This window comes from Liolophura sinensis, chromosome 1 (assembly GCF_032854445.1).
Source record: "Liolophura sinensis isolate JHLJ2023 chromosome 1, CUHK_Ljap_v2, whole genome shotgun sequence".
NCBI classification, from domain to species: Eukaryota; Metazoa; Mollusca; class Polyplacophora; order Chitonida; family Chitonidae; genus Liolophura; species Liolophura sinensis.
The window spans coordinates 19,978,746-20,000,369 of NC_088295.1; the positions used below are offsets into that span (position 1 = coordinate 19,978,746).

The following is a 21,624-nucleotide window of genomic DNA, read 5'->3' on the forward strand; positions in this document are numbered from 1 at the left end:
AAACACTTATCATTGCATTTAAAATGTACATTTTAGCAACTGAGTGGCAAAAATTCTGTGCGTGTATCAATTTTCACCTAAACAGCTGGTCCCCATTTGAGTTCAGCTTCTCCACAACCACTGGCCTTAAAATGAAGTATTTTATTTCAAAAGAATGAAAAGTACTCATATGGGGCAAACCTATATGCTGAGGTCATCTAACCTACCATGCAAATGCAAGAATAGACATTTATAAGCTTTACAATTATCATTTCAGCCTGATTACAAATTTCAATTTAGTCTTGTCAAATCAATAGCCATTACTGCTGGGAAATAAATGTGTCTGGTTCATAAACTGCTAAACTAGAAGGCCTAGTAGTTCCTGCCTTAATATAAATGACTATGATCACATCCATCTCTTTGCCATTGGACATACACATGTACATGTACAAGCATGTCTATAATAGAGAAGAATTTCCTGACAAACATCAAACAGAACAGCTAACAGGGTATACTAAAGTATCCTTGATACATGTACAGGTATATTACTTACTAAACATTTCAGACAAGAATCTTTGAGTTGTTTACGATAATCATGAGGTAGACACAAAGTTCTCTCAGATGCTCCAATTTTTTGACACACAGAAACACACACATCACTGCTTGCCTCCACAAGCTCCTGTGGCCTTGTAGTAGAAAAGAAATATTTCATAAATAGTGGTCAAGGTATCATTTACACATGCATTCCTTTTTTGGTTCATTTTTACACAAAACTATTACAGAAGTGTAGCTCAGAAAATATAGAATATAGGTCATCAAAGCTAACTCTGAAGTGTAGAAACCAGTCCTAACTGGCCGCTTAATGTTCACATATTCAAAACCATGGACATCCAGGCATCATTTTTTACCTATTTATGCTTTACCTACGAAGCCATGGGGGATAATACAAAACTCTGCTTGATGGTCCAAAACCAAACCTTCGATCTTGACCTTGAACATTCCGATTAGTTCAGTTGCAGTAAAAAGTTTTCAAGTACAGATGTAAGATCTTGGTACAAGGTAAAATTTATGACATGTCAGTGATCAATCTATTAATTTTACAATCATTATTGCAAACTAACCTTAGGGTCTCTATGGGCCTAGTGTTTATCGTGCTGGTGCAGTACACATGACCCAGAAGCCTCTTATTACTGTGATCACTGTGCAGCTCCAGCTCACATTGAATTCCTCTCAAGCCATACATGTGTGTGGGAAGGCCTGGCAGAAACCTGCTGATGGTCATGAGCTTTGCCCGCGCCCTGCCAAGTTTCCTCCCACAATATGGCTGTATAAATTTTTGCATAAGTGAAATGTTCTTGAGTATGGCCTAAAATACCAATCCAATAAAAAAAATGACATGTGCCTCAACAACAACGCTGACATTCATGTATGTACATGTAGTTAAATTTGTAAAAAATCAGAGCTACCTCAAATGCATCAGACATTCTGGCCCGAGTACGGCGACATCTGTGACAGTTAGAGCAGACATGTAGTTGGTAGCATTCACCTCCTTCAAAAAGGCCTTAATCACATACTCTGTTATTGTCTTGACCTACAAAATACAACATATCACATATATTTAAACGTCAAACAAACAAACAAACAAATTTGTGGCAACGATGGTAAAAAAGTTTTGTATATGTACAACACTCAAACGTACATCTTCACTTTAGTCAAAGGATGGCCTGTACAGATCTTTCTTGCATGACAACCCAGAAAATCAAAATGAATCTGAAGATATCAGATGAACCTTGCATATGTACCAGTAATTCCTCAACCTGTTAGCATATGAAAGAGCAACTTTCAGTGCAATTTATGCAGATTTTGATTTTGATTTTGGAAACAAAACTACATTCATAGGATTGGCCGGTTTCAGGGAATCACAAAAAGTATAATTTTATCATTCAACACAGAATAATGCTTGAATAAACACCTTGCAAAATGATTATCATAAAAGCATCAGGCATTTTGTCATTCCCAGTGGAGCCATATTTCTTATTGAATAAGGATTAGTTGTTTCAGTCTGATGTACCAGTCAACATAAATTACTGCTGGAAAGAGGTTAGAAAAATATATAACATACATGTTATAATTCAAAGCATATATTGTTTCAATAATTAAAAGTAAGATGTATTCACTTAAATAACTGTATCTGAATCACGAAATTATTCCAGAATATAGTAACATTTGTATTGAATATACATGTACATAATTTGTGTTGTACAAATACTAAAATAACTGAACACTGCAAGGTCTGGCTTTCCATACTGGATATAGGCTCTTCACTATTTTTTGGACACACATACACACATATCCAAAATGTCTGATGGTACATGTAGATAATCATCCATTTGTTTTGGAGCAACATATAAGTAGGACTATGACAAAATCTCTCAATACATTTACATCAACTTTGTTGTAAACAAAAGATATGTCAGCTGATTCAAATTAATGTATATTATTTGTTCAGATGCTTACAGTTTTGCTTGGCCAGTTGGGTATATCACACATTACAGATGCACTGTACAACAGGTCATTTCTGTTCAGGCCTTTGATATGACTGGACAAAAATCCTCTCACCAAAGTTTTCATTTCTCTGTTAACATACAACATCTACATGCAAACACAATTATTGTCAACAATAATTCTTTCAAATGTGATTTAAATGTTTTTTATCAAACTTTGATAAAAAAAAACTTGCCTGGAATGAAGAAGTTCTGACTACATGATAGAAATATGATGGAGTTGCAATACAAACTTTTCTGAGTATGCGTGAATGGTATTATTGGTACTGAAAAAAAAGGACAACTTATAGTTACCGTAATACTTCAGCTGTAATATTTTCTGGTGGATTATTTTCTATCCATCTGGCCACTCCCCACTTATTCTGCAACAAAGAACACACAAATTTTTCTTTCTTGTATAATGAATTAGGCCTTAAAGTCATTACACATGTATATTCCTCCTAAATAAAGGCTGTAATTGTAAGACAATATGAGAATATCAGACACTCGCTAATTGAGAAACAATGAAAGTAAGCCAGTACATCAAAGAAGTCTCTCGCGAAGTGTTCATATAGTGAAAATATCTCTGCCATTTACCTACTCAAAACACTCACCATGTTTTCTCTCCTGATATTTAAAATCGATGGTTGTGTGGCATTATTTACCAGGGAACATTCATGCACCTACCGCATTAGGCATTATATCCTCAGGATCCTCTGACATGTAGGCAAACTCTATTTATTACTGAACATGTGTCTACTTTGACGGGAACATGACATAAATCTGACAACAGAGTCACTAATCACTAATTTGACAAGTACAAAAACAATATTCCCCAAGAAAACAAAGTTCAAGCGGTTTGATCCACCTGAAAAGATGAAAGGCCTGATTTCCAAGTTCCCCGACAAGAATACAAACCATGTAGATTTCAATTACATGACAGTATGAAGTATGTTGGATGTTGAAACAAATCATCCATAAACAAAATTTAAACCAAACATGGACTTTCTGAGTCATCCCTTATTAGCCAGGGATTCAAAGAGGTTCAAATCTTCACAACCGAAAACTCAAAATTGATTTTTTTTTTCTGATAAGGCTGAGTTTACTTGTACTCTACATGCCGACTTTAACCTGGTATTGAGTTTAATTCCACTTTAGTGACTGGTAATTTTGTGAACATGAAGGTATATATAAAATAGACAAATAAATAAAAATATATACATATATAAAGTTTATTTTAATTTTAGGTTCATTTCTGATGATTTTATTGTTGTTACACACATATACTTTTACAAGTATATTATCCTCATCAGAGATATACATTGTATAATAAAACAGATATTGGTGATGATGTTCTATTAAAGGAAAGATAGAAACTAACAAAGATTCTATCAAAAGTAAACACTTGCAAACTTCAGAGATGAATCTTATTCTGCTCAGACAAGAGGTACATAATGAAACAGATACAAACCCTGCTCATGTCATCAAAAATAAACAACATATGCAAAAACAAAGACTTAACCTGATCAAAGATACATAGTATAGTATACATATGTATAGTTATAATAAAACAGTTGTTGGTTGTTATATTAAACAAAGAATTCACAATTTACAATGTAAATCTTCGATTTTAAGCATGTTACTACAAAGTTTAAGATTTTCATGAATCAGTTTCAATTTGTCACAGTGATTACTTGGACCACAGAGATATACACCTATCCATCACTGAACTAATTTAAATGACAAATAGCAAATTCACGGTGTAGATTCAGTAATTGAATCAAACAGCTGCTTGCTCCCTATATAAAACTGATACATGCGAGAGCTTTTTAGTGTTATAGACACAGTATTTTGCACTGTACACTGTGCTTTTTTTGATACAAAGAATCCGTAAATTGTACATATGCAATAACTTCACATTGCATGTGCTAAGCAGACAAGGCTGAGCTTCAACTGAGATACTCAGGTTAATACGCAGATTTAATGCGCCAGGCAGATTGACTTGATTCTGCCACACTAACCATAAAGTTGCTGAAGACAGGTGGTTATGCGATGAGCATCATGTGTTAAAAGGATGCTTAGTCTCAAATCTTGTGTGAAGGCGGTCAGTCTTTGAACACTGCAAGTGGGGAAAGCAACGCGGTTTGAGTCCATTTACTCAACCTGTGTCGGCACAATTAGGCTGTCCTTTTTACCATCTTGGTCGTGAAAATCACGGCTGACTACTTCGGCTTGTCACAGGTCTAACCACTGACGACCGATGCTAAACGCTAAGCATACATGATTTGAATGCAATTCAGTTTTTATCCAAAAATTTGAATATTTGTACCAGAGAAACAAAGAACTGTTTTTTTTTTACCCCAGTATTCACTTTTTAACTGAATTTTACCACCAAATACTGGGGTCTAAAATTGATGTTTATGAATCAATATATACCCAGTACATGTCAAAAATAATTTCTAAGAATGACAGGTGTTTTTAGCATTTTAGACATTTTTTTTACCACAGCATCAGGGAGGTCAACTTCTGTGGAGTTATCATCAAGTCCTAAATCTTGTTTGATGTCCACAACCTCAGCCTTCAGTCTGCTGAGAGGCATCTCTTTCATTATTTCTGGACTGTCCACAAGGGCCTTCACTGGAAACTGTCACAGAGTAAAGGGACATCTTTCTACATCATGGATAAGGACAGATGTACATTTTATAAAATATCTACTTTTATTGTTTGCCCACACCAACATAAACTACGTGTATTTTACAACTGCAATTTTTAACTCTGATCTCAAATACTATAAAAACAAGATTCAGATTAATACACTAAATAATCAATTAATGTATGGAATGCTTTTCAAAGTAAATACAATGCATAGAGTTGATGAATGTACTGGCACCTTTGTAGAGAAAACTAAAAAAAATTTCATTAAAATGTTAAAATATGTACATGTACTGTACTTTTTGCTGAAGTTCTCGTCTCAGAGCCTTGATTCTTCTGTTTGATTTATCATTCTTCAACGCTTGCTTCAAATCCTTCTGAGTGTTTGAATCCAACTGAAGATTGCCAACAGACTGCCTCAATTTGGATATGTCTAGTTTCAACAAGATTTCACCTCCCATGGCTGCAATATCTCCTGCACTCAAATTCGTTGTGTAACAGCGCTGAGCTATAGCTTTTCTCTGCAAAGTTGAAGAAGGTGAACTCCTTAATACATAAATAGTTCTTAAATGTATATGTTTTGATATCATGGGAATTTCCTTCATAATGGTGACACTTGGAGACACGATAAAAAAATCTGAAAATGATAAAAGGTGCAAACAACTTGAAGTTTCTTTCTAAAAATATAATATGCAACATCAAGCACCATTTGATCTAGATAGGATTAAACAATCAAAAATTTCCACAGTTACGGATCACACATGCGTATGTACTCACTGAGCATAAAAGTGTTTGAATTACTGCACAATATTAACTTGAAACATCTTGGTCTCAAGTCAAAATGTTTACAGGTAAATTGGAGAGATTGATGTATGGCAAAACATAGGTCAAGGTCACTGACAAGGTTTTTCCTCAAGACAAATGGTACGACAGTATGGCATGATAATGAGTTTGGTGAACTTAAGTTCAAATGTTCAAAAGGTATTCTGTTTAATGGAAAATGACCAGGCTGAAGAGCAGACAGAGCATGAAACACTGAAATACTAATAAATGGGGTTCATCTACATGTACATACCCTGGTTTACCTGCTATGTATGTTTAGAAAACTTTGGTTAGAAATTCAAGAGATATGATGTTAACAAGCAAATAATAAACTTTAACTTTAATGGCCATAATGATTTATTAATTCATTGGTTTTTATTATTTTTTTTTTAAATGTATTTTTCAGTGGTGTTTTACGTCATACTCAAGAATATTTCATTTATTTGATGCCTCACAGCAATATGGTGGGAGAAAACTGGGCAGAGCTTGGGGCAAACCCATGATCATCTGTAGGTTGCTGATAGGCCTTTCCAATTATGACCAAAGAGGAAGCCAGTGAGAGCTGGAGTTGAACTCACAGCCACCGCATTGTTGAGAGGCTCCTGGGCCACTGCACGGCGCTAACACTCTAGGCCCTTGGGGGCTGTTTCTCAAAGAGGTATGTTATGCAGGTCGTAAATACCAAGGCGGCATGTGCTGTCAACGTGCGATGTCATGGTGTTTAGGACAGTGTAACATTACGACCTCTTTGAGGAACTGCCCCCTGGTCCCAATGACCTCAAAACACAGGCCAAGGTTGCTGCAAATCAATAGGGATGACAAAGTGCAAATGTGGTATAAGTTTGGTGAGCTTGGGATACACAGCCAATGAAAGAAGTCTTGCAATCTTCCACTTTCCTACAACTTAAAGAGTTTCTATTACCACACCAGTATAGAACTTTTACAGACTAGTAATTCTAAGATTTGTACCTGTACATACAGTGTGTATCTGGTATATCACTTTTTCTGGAACTTCACAACAAGCCAAACAATATCAGAGAATATTCTGAAACAAGAAGTGGGTATGACACAATCTCATTGTGTTTAACCGCTATTCATGTGCAAAACTCAGAAACTGTGACACGAAAAGCAATCAGGTAAAATATGTATTCCAAATTTGGAATCCCTGGATGGGTGAAAACCTGTGACTTTATTTTGTTTACGTCATTCAAAACTTACCATTTATTGCTGGTTACTCTGGAAACCATAAATTTGATTGAATTTATGTGTTTAAATTGAAATATAGTTCACTACCACTGTGACATGAACCTGTCAAATTTGGAACCATTTAAACTTGCCATTTCTAGCCACTTAGTGTGGAAGCAATAAATTCAATCGAGGCAGCATGTGTAACTAGTCCACCTTCATCTGATTATGCATACCGAATATATTATGAAATCCCTATCGAAGGCAATTTGACTTTATTGTGTATCTTTGTTCATGTTGCTAAAACTCTCTGTTTCCTAGTGGGTATCAAGGTTTTACCTGTAAACTATCATTGTGGAAAGTAGCTCATCTCAATATGAAGCATACAATGGGTGTAGGGAATTTTTAATAGCTGGGTGAAAATGATAGAACGTGGTATGTTTGGTCAAAACAGCCACAGTTTAAATAGCAAATAGATCACCTCATCACTCAATATGAACTTAGGAAATCTTTCAAGCAGTTTGAATTCTACTGAGCTCACAAATAGTATACGTAAAGATAGTGCACACAAATATTGTGTTGTGACAACATAATCCCTTCGGCACAATATACTGATGGGGACAACAAGAAAACTATGAATTTCAATGTCTTTATATATAGTACTTACGACTCTGGCTTTTGCATTGCGATTTCCTTTTATCATGGAAATAAAACTCGAGTCACACAATGCTTGAGAATCCATTTTTTGTAACACATTTCTGTCCAGGTCCAATGCTAATGATCCCATTTGCACTAAATCTGCAGCTGACATGTTCTGAGGATTGCTGAGTGCTGCAGGCACACACTTTGTCTTCATTGTTTTTTTCACCTTCCAAAAAAAAAAAAAAATTAAAATTTAGACTTAAATCTTGGGGAGTCAACATCAATAAAACTTCAATATAAATATATATATATATATATATGTGCCCCAAAGTTTGAAAGGATGTGCACCACTTCACCAAGCTTTTACTATTCAAAGACAAAAACTAAAAACTGAAAGTGACATAACTGGTATTATCACTGCAGCCACATTCATGATATGATTACTTATCATTATAATTGATATTTTCATGACAGATTACTTATCAATGGATTTGTACAACAAAACCAAAACAATAAATGACCTTAGATTTCTCCTCAAAATATTGCATTTCTAGATGTAAATACATGTCATTAAACATTACATTTGGAGCTACACTTACATGTTACAGTTGATTATTATTCTATCTTTCAACCAAACCTCAAAACACCTCGTAAAGATCAACAGAATTCTCAGAATGAGGCAAAATGTTCTTTAGTCATGGGCAAAATTATAGATCTTTCTACTGAAGCATTAATAATGCAAGAACTGATCAGTACCTGTTCAAACATTCTGGAAATAAAAGCATATCTGTATGCCCACTAGCTACTTCTTTTAGGCATCAGTTAGAATAATAGCTTTGTCAAAGTACAGAACAAAACAAAAATGGCCATAATTTTGGTGAAAATAAATGAAACAGTTTGACCCACAAACTTGATCTGAAGCTATTTATCGAGTTTCAATCCAATACCGTAAAATTCCAAAATGGTCATAATTTAGTTCAAATGAAATAAAGAGGTCCAAAGCTCAAACCTGATATGTAACTTGTTACGTTGCAGCCATGTACCAAGTTTCAAACTCAGTGTTATTAAACTCTCATTCACTGACTGACAGATGCGGTGTGAAGTCCCGCTGGGACTGCTAGAGGGGTGTAATAAGTTTGCAGACTTGAGTCCAGCACAACAGTTCATGCAGGTGTGAATTTCAAACAGGAGATCTTGAAGGTACTTGGTATGGTGCTTGGTATAGCTGACTCAATTTGTATAAGTAAACAATTTTTGATTGCAGCATTAAACAGGTACCAAACATGTAAATATATAAATAAATAAAAACAATACAACTGAAGCTAAATAAACACACATCAAACATAAAAGAATCTAAACTAATCACAAATCCCAGCCTAAATTAAATTCATGTGAATTAATTATGAATTCAGTTAAATTCATGTGAATTAATTATAGGTCAATGTACACTGGAGAACTGGAAAAGATCAACAGTTTCTGCTATTGATTGGAGCTCAGAACAATTTGCTGTGGTGGCTAGATCTTCCAAATGGTTTCTTCGTAAACAACTTTGCAATGTTCCCATCCTGAAAAAAAAAACAAATGTTTCATGCAGATAAAAATCTAAAATTTAAAAGCCATGCTTCTGTACTTTTTGTTCTAGATTACAAGGCTGAAAAACCAAGGCAAACAAATCCCAATAAATCTTGCCTAACAAGAGCTTGCCTTTATGAGAAACATTAGCTTAGTGCAGAAAGTATTTTTTCAGATAATGCCCTTCACAATTACTTTAATATTGATTCTAACACATGAATGAGTGACAAGTCATGGTTTTTTGTAATTTCTAGTAATCACATGCATGCAAAAAATTAATGATATCACTTCCCTCATGTTATTATGTTTTACATTTATGCAAAATTTGAGCTCAATACATGCCCTATACTGTTTGAAATACTGCCTTTAACACCAAAAATATAAAAGAGGCTGTAAGTCATTAATTTAGCAATTTGTTATTAACAAACATATGCATGGCACATACAAAGGAATACCACACAAAATGAAGTTATTGTGCTTAATTCACAAGTGAAACTTCAGCTCAACGGCACTATTTGAGATATATGTACCCCTTTTAATATTTACCTTATCACTGAATGGACTAGAACATTCAACACTTAATCCCAAACTGGTGTTCACATTTATTAAAATGGGAATAACATGAATAATTATAATATGTATAATGATCTGACTCTCAGAAATTATTACTTCAAGATTAGATAAATTTTTTATTTTCCTAAACTGTCATTGGACAACGATAGGGGGATGACAAAAGCCAGATCCAGCTGTGATTTATACAGGCCAAAGAATTGTACAACATTCTTATTTGTTTGATTATGTCCTATATTTCTTTCTATGACACTCATTTAACACTGCGCCAGCGCGGTGCAATGATCCAGGAGTTTCACCACTGCAGTCACTGCGAGTTAAGTCCAGCTGATGCTGGCTTCCACACCGGTCTGCCAGCAACCTGCACATGTTTGTGGCTTTCCCCCAGGCTCTGCCTGCTTTCCTCCCACCATAATGTTGGTGGCTGTAAAATTCTTGAGTACAGCGTAAAACACCAATCAAATAAATAAAATTTAGCACTGCATGTACTCATACATTTTCACTTCATACAATGATGGTTAAAGTTCTCTAACATGGTCTTCGTACCATATTCCATAAAAAAGTATACATCTGTGAGCACAAGACCTACATAAGCAGTCTTCATAAACCTCTAATTAAACTGGCAGTCACCTTTCCAGAAGATCAGAACAAACTGAGCTGGTGGAAAATGAATCAAAATCTCCCCCGCATTCACTGTAAGTTATATTCCTGACACACTTGTCTTACTTGTGTGGAAAGCTGAATTGTGCATTCTTATGCATTTTACTTACTTGACTTCTATCTAAGACCATACTAAAGAATCTGTCACTTATACAATGGCGGTCAGTTCTTTGGGTGAGGAGTGTTACTGACAAACTGCCCAAACAGCCACACAAACTTCACTGAATGCTATTTGTCACCAAGGACCTGCGAAGAGGGAAATCGGCAAAATCTATTTCACCTTGCACCCCAGCTAGAATATGTTCCTGTAGCCTAACATATCAGTGCATGTAAGGCTTATACAGATACTGTACCTATTAAATGCATCTGCTGTTAAGGTTCCGTTAATCAGTTTTCCGACAAGGGCCTTGGCACAGCCTTTCATCTGTGGAAACTTGTATCTCAGTAATTCTGCCGCATCATCCTTTCTGTGGGTTGCAGTGTTTGAGTAACAATTCCAAGGTAAAGTTTTGATGCTGGATAACCTGTTCTTCACCTGAAACATGAAAACCAGTTAAAAACTGATGGATAATTCTCCAAAACATGTACAAAACACAGACAGCAAGTAACCAATCACACTGCACTATATGTTACTTATACTGATGAAGCAACCATATTCTACAAGATCAAATTATGAAAGGTTGTGATGTAATTTCAGCAGATCTTATGAAATATGCAGAACTATTCATTTTGGTAACATTCGTCAAAAGGGAAATCATTACTGAATGTGAAAAGATTCTGATTCTGACCTCTTCTATTTGTTTAGTCTATAGGTCTGGTTCGAAATTGTAGTTGGAAAGTTGGATATTATCATGTAAATGTTAAAAATGTACATTTTAACATCTTACAAATGTAACTTTAATCTGAATGAACTGACCTATACCTTGTACTGTACATCTATTCTACCTCAATGGTTGTACTTACGATGTCCGCAGGAATACTGTTGCAGACTGAAACTGGTGCACATAGAAGCATAGGCAGTAGTGTATCAAACTGCTCCATGGTGTCAATGGTACGATGTAGGCGAAAAGCTTTTTGACACACCGCATTTCCCTCTGTTGTAATCAGCATGTCCACAGGTGAAACTTTGCCATTTTGAAAGGTTTCATTAAGGCTAATTAAGAAAGATATGAAAAAACAAAAATAATTACTACAATCAGTAAAAATGTCTTGGTCTGGAAAAATAGCAATAGCAGTTCAACGGAATTCAACAAATTTCTATAATTTAATTTTTGTTAATTTTTAAGTTAACTATATATTGGTTATATATATGGGAACACAATATCATTTTTTACCCAACAAGTCCTAGGGTATTACAGGAGTCAAAGTCTAATGTGCCTTGGCTAATTAATTCTTAATCTAAAAAGAGTACTGCAATATTAATACTAATCTGTAAGATATGAAAACAGGTTTCTGCTAATAAATCACAAAGCCTATGGCATGCACATGTGTGAACTACAAAACCTCTATATGCAAATTTATAATTTAGGCCAGAGTAATGAACAGCAGACATAGAAGGAGTCACTGAACAACTATGTACTGATCGATGTATTTAACCCAGTACAATGCTCAGATCACTCAAAACACACAAGTTTCAAGAAACGACATAATTATTCCATGTTAACCCCAGTTGAAGTCCAGTCTAATTCTGGCTTAATTACTTTGTGTAATAACTGGCAATGAACATATTTCAATGATTTTTATTTTCTATTTAAGAAAATCTAGTGGATGTAAGATGTCATGTTTTTTTTTAAATATATTGACTATTGATGGTAATCTAATCTTATTTAAAATTCAACAATGTAAAAGTTTACATAATTTAGGCTCAGTTGGTTAGCACGCTAGCAGTAGTAATGACCCAGTAATCTCACCAATCCAAGCGCTGTGAGCTCATGCTGGCTTCCTCTCCTGCCATACTTAGCCAGGTTTGCCAGCAGCCTGCAGATGGTCATGGGTTTCCCCCTGGCTCTGCCCAGTTTCCTACCACCACAATGCTGGTCGCCATCGTACAAGTGAAATATTCTTAAGTACGGCGTAAAACACCAATCAAATAAATAAATAAATACATAATTTAAAATATATGTCTTATATTATACATCACGTTTTTGTGTATGTATGTATGCTTGGAGTTAGTTATCCTAATTAATAATTTTTCAGTCATTTGACAAGGAGTCATTTCCGTAATACATCTAGGTGTGTGTCGTCTAGTGGCAGAGCGAGTCCATGCCGCCAATGCGCGCTGCTACTGCAGTATGATGCCGAAAACACCAGACATGATCGACATCCCACCCAGTCACATTATGCTGACACTGGGCCAATCAGTTCTGTTTCCTTGCACTACCCTCTCAGTGCCAAGCGAGGCAGTAGCAAGTATCATTTGTAAAATCTCTGATGAATTTAACATAAAAGCTGTGCAGTGTTGAAACTTTTCATTTTCCATTTCCCTACTAATCTTTGTTTCAATATTGACCTCTGGCAGATGCCAATCAATACTTTATGTAGGCCAGAGTTCTTGCAAACTAAGCCAAGAAATTTATTTGTTTGGCGTAACAAGGTCAGTTTGTTAATTTGAGGGAGGTATATCGTTTTTATTATACTGCCTTTCTTCTGCATGGATTCTACAGGTATTACATTAAAAAGAGATTATTTTACAAAATTTAAAGACATACTTTAGTCTGCAAATGAATTTCAAATTCAATAATACAGATTTACATTGCACATTTGTTTAATAATATTTGATCCAACTCCAGCACACTTCAATTGAAAAAATGCTACAAACCAAAATTTCTAAGTTGAAAATCTGATGTAATAAACAAAATTCAACTAGAATTTTGTCCACGAATAAGTTATTTATTCATTTGCCTTGTTAATAGGTAGGTTTCTTTAGAAGACAGGATCTTATCCCACTTGAAAATGTAATTCTCAGTACCAAAAGCAATACATGTACTTTATGGTCTTAATCTGCAACTAAAAATGCATTTTTTGTGGCAAATATTTCAGACACATACAGCATACGGGTCATCCATTTCACAGATATGTATATATACACATGCATATATATATATATATATATATATAAATATAACATACAAGGCCCTGAAACTTTCACTTGGTAGTTCCCTTATAAATTTCCCTGGTATTCTTTGTAACAAACTGGAGCCAAGAGCATGGATGTCTTCAGGGGACAGCTTCTTTCCACCACCTAATGCTTCTATTATGGGACCCGCAGTGGCCATTCGTTGCACATCTGACAATGGCTAGTCAACAACAAGTTAAAAAATTTGATGAATGCCAACATCAGGATAGTGCATTTGCACTAAAATGACACTACAGCTATTATACAGCTATATATTTTAGTATAAACGGATAATTAAGATATTCTTGGTCCTCATAGTATATTCAGCCTGTACATAACGACATCTACAGTATGATCGACATGCATCCAAGTGTTTTCATGCATGTTCATTGACAAATTTTTGAATTAATTTTCACAGCATGAAATTTAACCAATTGATTTTAGGTCCCTATCACGTTCCTTTACTATGTAACTCAGCCTTGAACGAACACCACAGGTCTTAAATTCATGCTAAATATGAACAATGCACATATATTTAACTGATATTTATGCATTCTTTCATCTTTCTACATTAGAATAGTATTACATGTGATTTACCAATTAGCACTGACTGAACACTGAAATCGAGTTGTACCATTTGTTTTAGTTTGTTGATCATCTTCAAGGTTTGATTTCGTCCGGCCTTGGAAACAGCTCTCACAACATACTGTAAAGCTCTGGGGTTGTGTGATTGGCCTACTAATTTGACTGCATTGGCTGCATCGAGGCTGAACTGTCAAATTTAAAACTCAGACCATTGGAATATAGAGTACACATACTAAATTAAACATCAGTTGTGGGTTATTTTTCATCTGACATTTTTGGGCCACGCTGAACTTAAATACTTGGATTCTCCAGGCTTGTTGCAAAACTCTGCCAGATCACCCCCCATAATCTAAGGCTAGCTTTCAAAAACTTATTCACCTTGCCTTTAATTTATGGATATCCTTTGCTTTAAACTTGTAAAGCAGTGTTTCCTTTTTGCGTCTGCAATGCTATACATGTGTTCAACTGCGACAGTCAAGAGAGGGATGTGCTGTAGAATATTTGAAGATAGTACTGGTCCAACATACTAAAACTGTCAGCCATGCTGAAAATTCTAACCATGCAATCAGCTGTGGAGTGTAGTGCAATCTGAAAATGGTTGTGTTCGGGCCAACGTATTAGTATCAATAGAGGATATACATGTACAATCAGTGACTCATTATATCAATTTTAATTAACTACATCACGAATTTAAAGTGAACATAAAGTCTGCCACTATATACACATAGAAAACATGATATAGGACACAATTATCACAGAAAAATAAGTAAAAAAACTCTATAAAGCTTTGAAAGCCACGGACAAGTAGTCATGTTGTAGAAGTCCTTATGAATGTGGTCAATAAGTAGCGCTAAAAGTGTCATGTGGTGATTGGCTATCACGTCAACAAACCTATTAGTTTCGATAGTCAGTGTGGTTTCTTATAGTGGATAGACAGATACTGATTCAGTAAATTGGATTTTGCAGTCAGTTCAAGTGCTAAACTGATGCATTTTGGATCACACATTTATGAGCAGGGGGGCTGAGAACTGCTGCCTGTGTCACAATGCTTACACACTGCATCTAGGAGTACACAAATAAAAAAATGACACAGAATGTTGCCAAACCCTCTTGGTTAACCAGGTTTTCCAGTACTTCTCCAAGGAGAATTAACTAATTTGAGAAGAATGAATTAATAAGAGGAAAATTATTTCCTAATGCATAAATTAAACGTGTGTGAGATTTTTGTTGTTACTCAAAAATTCAACTGGTCACTCTCCACAATTAGGCAGTTGGAGAACTTGAAGAAATATATTGAACCGAGACCGAAACTCATCTCAATCTCAAATGATCACCTTCTTGTAGATTGTAATTGAGTGTGCTGTTTCGATTTTCATTCGGTCATGCAGGTGTTGTTTATCACAGATTATATAGCAATGGCTATGAAAGATACACAGTGAATGTTGCCCTATGAACTTGAGTGAATATGACTGGTCAAAATTTTTCAGCATGGCAGACAGAGCCAATTGTGGAAGCCACTTTGTTGGTAAATAGCTAACTCAACAATAAATTAGATACTGCTTAAACAAAACTTGAAAAAATCAAGTGAGCAAAGGCTACATGTATACATGTATACTGCATTACAAGATTGTGGAAAGATGACATCTTTCAGAGTTTTGCCACAAATCCCTGCAAATTAAAGTATTGAACATTAGTGTGGGCATAAAATATCAAATCAATAATAATTATCCTCAAGCTCACTGGACAAGATTTTGCAAGATACAATTCATTCCAATTTAAGATATTTCAAAATTATGACGTGGTAATAGAAATCTTTATGTTACTTCCTTATATCCTTAAAAAACATTGTTTGTATCTCCCTATTTAGTTATTATTTTAGTTTATTTATTTGATTGGTGTTTTACACCGTACCCAAGAACATTTCACTTATACGATGGCGCCCAGCATTATAATGGGAGGAAACTTGGCAGAGTCCATAGTAAACCCACGACAATCCGCAGGTTGCTGACAGACCTTCCCACTTACCGCCGGAGAGGATGCCAGCATGAGCTGGACTTGAACTCACAGCTACCTCATTGGTCAGAGGCTCCTGGGTTATTATGCTGCGCTAAGCTAACGAGCCACGGAGGCCCCATTATTGCACAACTGAGAAAATTATATGTACAATCTGAACTTACGTTTTGAGTTGCACCAAAACAAAAGAGAGGAATGTTGAATGTTGAATTTGCCTGAATCCTGAAAAAGGCAATCCTTATTTATGACAAGTACACTAAACACATACACATGATATAATGGCACATACTTGTACCTTAAATATACTTTCATGAAAACAGTATCTCATGACATATCCATTTCCTTGTCTTCAGATAATTTAAAATATCAATGTCAAGCTATATACTAAGATCATATTCAGCAGAAGATGTGTTCTTGAAAAAAATATTCTTTCACTACCAATAGGTGTGATCTCTCAACAAGCTAGTTTCAAACCGTGTAAAAACACACCTTTCCCAGCTGTTACACTGCAATGCTTGTGAATTATCCATTTCCTTTACGAACAAAACTATAGAACAATTAGTGATGTATTACAGAAAAGAATAGAAGAGTGCCCTCCTTGAGGCAACTATTTTTAGGCAGGCAATGTTCCCCATTTCCCATCATCCCTTTGCCATGTACCAGCCCTAACATACTTGCACAGAGACTATGTATAGCTCCTCATGTTTTAGCTGTTCAAGCACAATTGTTCAGTTATTATGATAAACTAAAAGTCTTCATAAGAAAAAAACAGCATAAATTTGTTCTTTTCGAATATCTACACAAACACCTTCCATGTACATATACCAAAATTATACCCGATTATAGCCTAAATCGCTTGTAGACAGTCTTGCTACTATGAAACAATGAATTCAAAGTGTTCTGGCTATTTACATGTAATTACTCATGGTCTGTGTTTTGGATCAAGTGTCTCACCTTTGTGCGATGTCTTTACAACTGGCTGCTGAAAAAAAATGAAAGAACACTAAAAATGATGCAGAGCAATCTCTCAGCAATAGGACCAAACAAATTAGCGGTTTACAGACATCTCATCTGAAAGAAGCAGGATTGAGGTAAACACTTCAAAAATTACAAGATATATACAAAATGTTCCGATGTGAAAAAATCAAATCTCAATGAGCAAACTCACAGACAGGGAGAAAGTTGCATGGTTACCAGTTTGAATCAAGTCTACCTTAATAATTTTGAAATGTTGTTATGTAAGTTTGTGCAACTGTGATCACTGTGCATGCATGCATGACAACAGGAAAATGTCAATCAGAGAAGCTGCTCAATTAAAGGTTGTCAAACATACGGCTGACTTGATGTCAAAACAATGTTGTTTCTTTAATTCTGAAGCCTGGATCACTGTACCAACGTCAATGTTTACCATCAAAATGAACCTACATGTACAAATAATTGTTTCAGTTTGTGACCTGGACAATAATAAGTGACATTTAAAGCTACATGTATGTATACTAGCATGACTAGCAGTGTAATGTACATGTTAAACTAGCATCACTTGTTTGGCATCAAGGCATAAGTCAGATCTATATAAGCATATCAGAACATTTACATTCAGGTATATACATGTAAGCATATATGGTGACCAGCCATTGAGGACCAGAATGACAATTTTAGGTGACAGTTTTGAATTAAAAGCTAGCATGTGTGACACAGGATATGTATATTGGTTTGACTGTAGTCATAACTGTATGATATAAATTATAAATATAAATTACAGGGTATCAACACCCTTACCAGGGTTCATTTATTACGAACGTGATCGAATCTTGAATTGAAAGAAAGGTCCAACAGCCTTGATGCATATACATCTCTGACTGGCGATTCTAACAGTGAACAGAATAACCGGTAGCTCACAGATGAGATTACCCAAGGTGCTCACACAGGTTGAGGTCAGTTGACTTGCTCTTGTCCAAGTGTTGCCCTTTTGACTGGCTTGTACAGTTTATCAGATGGTCATCAGCTCTGACAGGAAGGCCAGCAATGGCGTGTCCTGACTGATTCTGGGTGAGAGTTTTTGCACCTTTGGGATGCAATTATGCATTAAACTATTCCAGATTTCTGCATGAGGCCAAACCTTGGTTCATCTAAAACTATGAGTTTACTGTTTCACGTTTATACGTAGGGAGGTGCATGAGATGATTGATTGAGGTATATATGTCATTGACTTACATGGGTCATCCATCTTGATGTCAGGACTTTGAGTTTGAGGTCCACTGGATGAATGGTTTGCTGATGAGCCATTGACTTTCTGATCAGGCTGAGAGCTTCTTGCAAACCGAATATTCTGACTGGTGACATGGAACATGTAAGCTAAACCAAGAGCAGCGAATATAATAAGATACCAGTCACGTTCTTTCTTACATCATTTTTTTTTTTCAAAATTAAAGTAGTAGCATGGAGTACCTCCCAAACTGCAGTGAGAAAACTTTTTACCCTATTTCTTCCAACTTTTAGGACAGATATAAGTAGTGCTGAAGGCAAAGACTTACATTTTTCTCTCAGTTTGGGAGGAAAGTAAAGATACGAATATGTTGGTCATTAGATGTATTAACCATGTCAAAAAAGGAACTAAATATTCCTGCTACAATTACATGTATATTGGTTAAAAAGAGCAGACCTGGTGTCCAAAAATTAGAAAATTAGGGTATTTTCTGGCATGTTTTTATCTTGCCTTCGCATACTGGCATGCGCAAAAGTGTGATATTTTAATTATCTCAAGTGTAAGCTAAATGTCGTGTATTTCCCAGGTTGTTGAATAGAAAACAGCAGCCTGTGGTACAGTATCGTAAAGCCCAGCATAGATCGACCTGGCGTCTGGGAGGCAACTGGGCGACTGCAAGCAGCCGGAAACAACTGGGAGCGTATGAATGGACACCTGGATTTAGTCAATCCGTGCGCACCTGAATATATCGTAAGATGAAGGTGTTCTACCTTTCTGTGACTCGAAGCATTCAGTTGTACCCTGTTCCGTCGATTTACGCATGCTCATGTTCAACTGGTCACAGTTGCTCTCAGTGATACATCATGACATGATGCATGAGTTACACTATGAAACTGGCGACCACCGAGCTGACCAATGAGGAGGAGAATAAGTTCATCAACATTTGGAGGCTTAGCCCGAGTTTGTACGGCCCCTCTTGCAATTCACAGACAAAGCATGTGATGTACATGAGGAGAGTAATGAGGGGGAGGGCTATAATTAGAACAAATTATTTAATTTATCTATCTTTTAAAATGGGGGAATAAAGTGAAAAGTTGGAATAAAGGGACGAAATTTTCCTCGAAATCTTAAATATCGAAAAAAAAAAACTTGAAGACATATTGTATCAATCACATCCACGCATGATGTGCAAGGGCCCCGCCATCATGAACAGGTCACATGACTGCCACGTTAATAAATATCTGCTCCGTAGTCGACTTATGCGAGGTAACTGAAAGTAACTGAATCTAATCAGATGTCTCCAGTTGCTCAGGATCGTAAAGTTTTGTCAAACTCTGCTCCCGCCCACAAAATGGCAGGGGAGCATGAATTGGCAGTATCAGTCTGTAAACCAGACTGGAATAACTTCAATTATATGCTGTTTCAAGATGTTTAATACCTGAAAAACTCTAACTTTTACCTAAATTTATTATATAAAATTTATAATACAAAAAAGGAAAGCCAAATGTTGACATGCTCTCAAATATATCAGGAAAATAAGTATACTTGGATGCAGATTGCAATCAGTCGTATATTTTACTGTTTCAAAACATCGGCTAAAAACCCGCCTTGCCTATTTTGCTTTACCCCAAAACTAAACTTACGATGGTTTGGGATATATACTGGATGCAAACTGTTGTTGTTGAGAGGTAGTTTTCGCCCAGGAATAAAACAATAGGACTCTGTGTCAAGTCAGAACTATAAAAGTCATATTGAATATTGGCCTATTAAACACAAATGATAAAAAGTGATAAAAGTCGCATATTACCACTACTGCACTTGGGCTCCCTGGATTCATGATCAAACTGAATGAGTATAACTGCATGTACTCACCTGATACACACGCAAGAGCAAGCAGGTTAAAATAAAATTGCTCATAGCTTTTCTTCTGAAAGAACAACATAAACCAGGTTATTCTCTGACTGACTGACACTACTCACGACACAGACATTAAAACAAAAAACAAAGAACTGAGATTTCAAAGCAATCAGTTCATGTTGAAAACCTAAGTGATTAACATTAAACTATATGTACCACATTTTTGAGTTCGGTTAACATCATACTTTATAACATGATCGATCTACACCCTGTAGGCCTACTTCATACATGTGAAATAAATAGGATCAACAAAATAAAGCACTAAAGATCCTATGCCGAGAAATCATACATCTGTATTGCAATACTGTCCTTAGCAATCAGCCTAACCAAAGCAATATAACCTGGCTTAATATAATAAAATCAGTTTATAGAACCTAAACATATAATTTTGATCAACACCATGTAGGCCCTACTGAAATAAATTGAGGATTCAAATATAAATTTATAATGGTATCTTGGTAAGTTGCGCAAGCCTCAATCGATCCGTAGCTGCCGGTCGTATTACCATTTGAGTAAAATTCTTTACCTAACTTCGCATAACGTACGTAATATTTTGGCAAATCAAACTTTACTCTAGCGCAATCAACCCGCAGACTGCAGACGACAGCTGCCGTACGTCACCTTGGAGGCATTTTCATCAGGTTCGAAACCAGGCGCCCAAAACGATGACGTCACGGGAGTTGGGCGTATCTGCGAGATCCAAATGTGACGTCATTATGTACAGACCAAAGCGCTCAATCCGTATGTAGTGTACATATACTTATAAATATAGCTAATATGCCCGCACCTATGTCAAAAATCAACACACAGAGTGGCTTCTATGCTGCAACTTCTTTCGACGGAGTGTTGAATGACACTGAGGTCGATATGGGATATTTCTTTTCATTTCTAATCATTCTGACAATTTTCTACTCTGCCGACGAGTCAAAGGCACAAGTAGGCCGAGACCCGGATCGTGAGAGGCGGCGGGTTATTTCTTTTTGAACTTCTGTGCCCCAGAAATCGGTTGGGACTCCGCACTGTCCAGACCGGCAGATCTTTTCGATACCAAGCCGAGTGTGAATTAACCATGGAGGTAGAATTCATGTGTGACTGGAAGGATCATGAACTGATATAGCTGCGCAAGGAGCGTAGATAAATGTGTCTCACTACAAATTACATTT

At 36.0% G+C, this 21,624-nt stretch overlaps 1 protein-coding gene across 4 annotated transcripts in view; it reads right to left on the minus strand.

The window, feature by feature from the left end:
* LOC135465568 (uncharacterized) overlaps positions 1-21,100 on the minus strand; it is a 28,811-nt gene extending 7,711 nt beyond the window's left edge. Inside the window, exons 1-17 of one of the 4 annotated variants that reach the window (XM_064742839.1) lie at positions 21,007-21,100; positions 20,417-20,471; positions 18,553-18,693; positions 17,293-17,320; positions 16,503-16,560; positions 14,375-14,512; positions 13,755-13,921; positions 11,589-11,778; positions 10,979-11,160; positions 9,271-9,388; positions 7,849-8,049; positions 5,474-5,695; positions 5,026-5,166; positions 2,838-2,905; positions 2,497-2,614; positions 1,446-1,570; positions 533-665 (exon numbers count right to left, since the gene is read on the minus strand). In XM_064742839.1, coding sequence (XP_064598909.1) covers positions 533-665; positions 1,446-1,570; positions 2,497-2,614; positions 2,838-2,905; positions 5,026-5,166; positions 5,474-5,695; positions 7,849-8,049; positions 9,271-9,388; positions 10,979-11,160; positions 11,589-11,778; positions 13,755-13,921; positions 14,375-14,512; positions 16,503-16,560; positions 17,293-17,320; positions 18,553-18,688 — 2,025 coding nt within the window. In that variant the 5' untranslated portion in view covers positions 18,689-18,693; positions 20,417-20,471; positions 21,007-21,100. Of the gene's footprint in view, positions 1-532; positions 666-1,445; positions 1,571-2,496; positions 2,615-2,837; positions 2,906-5,025; positions 5,167-5,473; positions 5,696-7,848; positions 8,050-9,270; positions 9,389-10,978; positions 11,161-11,588; positions 11,779-13,754; positions 13,922-14,374; positions 14,513-16,502; positions 16,561-17,292; positions 17,321-18,552; positions 18,694-20,416; positions 20,472-20,966 lie in introns of all 4 variants that reach the window. The other 3 variants (XM_064742846.1, XM_064742830.1, XM_064742821.1) reach the window with 3 other exon arrangements.
* Between the last annotated feature and the right edge of the window lie 524 nt (positions 21,101-21,624).